The 4843-nt window shown below is 38.5% G+C and overlaps 1 protein-coding gene across 1 annotated transcript in view; it reads right to left on the reverse strand.

The window, feature by feature from the left end:
* Positions 1 to 2139: 2139 nt before the first annotated feature.
* The window catches only part of LOC111964949 (dendritic cell-specific transmembrane protein), a 7561-nt gene continuing 4857 nt past the window's right edge, over positions 2140 to 4843 (reverse strand). Inside the window, 3 exon segments of the mRNA XM_023988841.2 lie at positions 2140 to 2422; positions 2597 to 2935; positions 3067 to 3878. Of these exon segments, the coding sequence (XP_023844609.2) occupies positions 2357 to 2422; positions 2597 to 2935; positions 3067 to 3878 (1217 nt within the window). The 3' untranslated portion in view covers positions 2140 to 2356.

Here is a 4843-nt window from a genome sequence, read left to right on the forward strand (position 1 = left end):
AGGTGTATGTAAACTTCTGACTTCAACTGTACATGCAACATGTTCTCTCAAGGCTACCATGGGTCTGTGAAATTTGCTAAGGTGGACCAAGAAAACATTTATGTTTGTTTGAATGCAGATGCCAGTCAATGCTTTTATTCTGATGATATTACGTTGCCAAACTATTTAGTACAATTTATACAATTGCATAAAATGTATTGTGTTATTACTATGTGAAATAAACACTTGCATAGTTATATTTGATGATGATGGTGATGATGATGCCCATTTAAACACATAACTTCCAATAATATGTCTTTGTTATGTTTGTATCTGGCARATTGGACGAGAGTCTACCCTTATCTCCGTGTTAAACTATGGRCGGGATACTATCAAATGCAGGTTGTCTAGAAGTGCACAGTGTTTTACATTGAAAGCTAATTTCTACTTCAAAATAGCTTTCAATTGGAAATGATCATCTGACATCTGCAGCATTTACCATGAATGCGAGCTTCACAAACGCCGGGGAACTTGTTGGTAGTGCAGCGCTGCAACGCGCCTTGGATTGCATCCTGGCCTATGTAAAAAAGGCCCAGTGCTGCTATCACACAGCATCACACTACACATTGGGATTGTCTCCTACTGGGCGTGCTGGCATGCTGACATGCTGACGTGGTACTGAGCCGCTGGGGCTCTGCAGACATAATGTGAGTTCATCAGAGGAAACGCTACGGGTCAGTGGCAGCAGTGTGTGAGTCACAGTCAGCCCACTCATCTCTGTGCCTTCTCTGCCTTCTCTTTCACTGTGCCTTCTCTCAGTAACAGACCTGGGTTAAAATAGTATATATTTTCTTTCAAACACTRACACTGCACTTTACTGAGTTGACCTGCCTAGCACAATTAAGCAATGCCATGTCCAATTATGGTATTAGGCAACATTTTTCACATGATCCTTTATCTTCATATACAGTGGGGTCCGACATGATAAAGATGGGCAGAAATAAATAATTAATATACTGAGCTATGTTGTATGCTCCCAAAATGTTAGAAAATTATATTATTTTATACTAATGCAATTGCTGAAGAGAAAAGGTAGGGGTCAAAATGATTGACACCCCGGTTMTCAATACTTTTCAATAATGGCACTGAGCCTTTTTCTAAAATGTTTTATGAGTTGGAGAACACATTGGGAGTGATCTTAGACACTTCCTCCATACAGAATCCTTTCAGATCCTTAGTATGCGCTTATGGACTGCCCTCTTCAATTCAAACCACATGTTTTCAATAAATCATTCAAATACTGAGCTATATTGTACACTCCAAAAAATTGGGAAATTATATTATTTATTTGGAAAAATCCAAATTTTGCAATGGTCATCTCAGTTTCCGGACTTGAAACCCATTGAAAACCTGTGGTTTGAATTAATTAGTGCAGTCCATAGGAGCAGGTATCTGGAAGGATTCTGTATTGAGAAATGGTTTAAGATCCCTCCCAATGTGTTCTCCAACTCATAAAACAATTTAGAAAAAGGCTCAGTGCCATTATTCTCGCAAGGTGAGATATTGAAAGGTATTGAAAACAGAGGTGTCAATATTTTTACCCCTAACTGTTTGAGAAAAAATGTATATTACTTGTTAAACAAAGTCCTTCTCTCAGCAATTGTATTAGTATAAATAATATAATTTCCCAATTTTTTGGAGTATACAATATAGCTCAGTATTTTAATTATGTATTTTAAGCAGTAATTTTTGTTCATCTTAATAAAGGTAGTCAATAATTTCGAACCCCACTGTAAATACCTTGAGACAAAATAATCTGGTAAATGACTGTCCCTGTCATTTTTGATCGACATTAAACAACTGAAACAGATATCATGTTTTGCAGAGCTATGTGTTCTCATTGCAGACAATTACCTTGTGCACTTATGATCATCCAAACTCCATAGCCATGGTAACAATMAAGAAAATGCAGAAGTTAAAGACATGACATAGAGATACAAGAAGTTTATATCTCAGTTACTGGGATTGATGGCTGTTTTTGAGGTGTTTTTATTCTTTAAAATGAAGTGTAATTTTGTCCCAATTATTCAATGTTTGAACTATTTACATCTCACATTAGATTGCTTCAAAAAGTTGCTTGGAAACCTTGGTAACCATCATTTAACCTTTATTTTTATTATTATAAAAACATGTTTTTTTACCTTTATTTATACAGGTACATGAATTAACAAACTGAAARACTGTATGTATTTACAATGACAACATGTCATTAGTCTAGATTTGAGTTGTTATATAATGTAACGTGTCTCATAATTCACATTTCACAATTTCAACAAAAAAAGGGTGTCTCTCACTTCTTCCTGTGGCAGCAGAAAGTCTAGCTTGCTTGCTGAAAAGGGTCATACTGCTGTGGTCTGTAGAGTATTGGACACCAGAAATCTGGCTGATGAAGAAAGTATGGATTAATCAAACAGTACTTTAGTAACTTACATATATTGTATCTATTATTTTACTGAGAAATTAATCTGCACACATAAGAACATCTATGTAATATACAGTAGTATACCATTCTAAGGTCTCCATCAATGTTTATCAATGATCTCTGGATTATGCAGACCTTCTTGATGAGGGATCTCAGACTGCTTTCCTCAGCTTTCCTGTTCCCTTCCTTTCTTGATCTCTTCTTCAGGATCTTAGCATGCAGAAACTCCACCCTCTCCTCAGCATTGGTGGAGAAGAACTGCTCACACACCATGAGCCTGATCTGTGTGAGCTTGGCAGACATCAGGGCCATGCTGAGAAGGGCAGCTAGTAACACAACCAGAGGTAGGATGGAGTCATAGAGTACTAATCTAGGTTTAGGAAGGCAACTCTTCTCAAAGATGGACACCTGGTAGGAGAAATCCCTCCTGTTGATCTCCTCTGAAATGGGGACACCAATAATGGTCATGTCTTCCTGAAACAACAATGTGTCAGTAGAGCAACAGGGTTATAGCCTAGTGGCTAGYTTGTATTGAATGAATTAAGGCAATAAATCATTGACTAAGACTGTATCTTGTTGTGTGTTTTACTAACATAGATACTTACGTTTATGTTCATAATCAAAGGAACATGAAATGGCTCTAGCTCATGAAGTCGCGTTCTGATGACCTCAACAAACCAGAACATGAGTACATCAACACCTATGAACAAGACCCAGGCTAGACAATGGGTGAACACTGGGAAACTGAATTTCAGCATGGCTTTCCCTTCCGTGGCACTGAGTCGAGGGGAAGGGATGGTGATGTAGCGTCTAGCCTCCTTCGGTGTGAGGGGGAGCACTGGAGGCCTTCCTTCTGCCTTCTGCTTCTCATCAAAATTTATGAAAGTCCTGGTTATGTACACGTTTTCATATTTCTTGTTGTGGCAATATCTCCTCAAGTGCAGCACTGTGAAGCCCATCAGCAGGAGGAAACTGAAGGCAGGGAAAAGTCTCTGACTTACAGAGGACAGCGTGTCCACCGCGGCCCGGATGCTCTTTGCAGTTCCATTCAGAGTCCTCTCAGCTTCAACCAGCCTGTCCCTCAACTTCTCAGTGTCTCCTTCTGACGTGACCTTCAGATCAGAAACCAACTCCGCCACCCCGAAGTCTGTGAACGCTCTGAGTACGTCGCCGACCCATCTCAACATCCTGACATAGTTGCAGAGCGGCGTGGTGTCGATGGACACCCTCTTGGCCTGCAGGTTGCACACCATACTCCTACTGAGCCCTGTGATGTTCTCCAGCGTGTTCTGGACGTTCTTGAGAACCACCAAACTTGTCCCAGCGGTGATGAGAACGTTCCGGCCCTGCCTCATCCCACAAGACAGCACAAACAGAACCCCAAAGCACCGCACCCTCTTAGAGAGGAACAGAGAGGGAGGAATAAAGATACGGTAAATTTTGTGGACTGTTCGTGAACATACCTACCTGGAGAAATAAATATAGTAATTTGTGGATTGTTGTGGAACAACCTACCGGAAGAATTAAGATAGTAGTATTTGTGGAACAACCTACCTGGAAATAAATAGTAATGTATGTTGTGAACAACCTACCTGGAGAAATAAAATAGTAATTTGTGGAACAACCTACCTGGAGAATAAAGATAGTAATTGTGATGTTGTGGAAAAACCTACCTGGATGAATAAAGATAGTAAATTTGTGGATGGTTGTGGAAAACCTACCTGGGAATAAAGATAGATAAATCTGTGGGATGTTGTGGAATAACCTACCTGGAGGAATACAATGATAGTAATGTGTGGATGTTGTGGAAAACTACCTGGAGGAATAAGTAGAATTGTGATGTTTGGAACAGAAATAGTCATGCCAAGATAGATAAAATGCTCTTGTATGCTTGATATTTGTTGTGGTACTCGGGTCAAGTGTAATATCCATTTTTTTATTTGAAAAATAACTTACATAAATCTCTGTACTCAACCATACTTCACCAAGACATAGCCTTGGCATAAACACATTGCACAAAACAAGAAAGAAAGGCATTCAAAAGGGTAAATAACATATGTCTTTGTCATCATGTGAGACATATTTCCTTTCCAAAATATTCTATTCATCTATTTGAGTTGGCTTGTTTTATTCAAATGTCTAATATGTACAATGTAAATCCAACTGAAAGTATATAGCTTGTTATAGACTATCAGATATTGGATGACATTAGAATGTATAGGTTTAACATGGAAAAGGAATAATGTCTCCGTTTATTTTCATTCAGAACATAACTGTAAGATTCATATACCTCCATACACAAGAAGCATTTATAATTACTAAAATAAAAATAAACTGGTCTTCGGCTTAAACAGAATAAACATAATATGAAAATTTGAATTT

This window comes from Salvelinus sp. IW2-2015, linkage group LG6.1 (assembly GCF_002910315.2).
Source record: "Salvelinus sp. IW2-2015 linkage group LG6.1, ASM291031v2, whole genome shotgun sequence".
Classification (NCBI taxonomy): Eukaryota; Metazoa; Chordata; class Actinopteri; order Salmoniformes; family Salmonidae; genus Salvelinus; species Salvelinus sp. IW2-2015.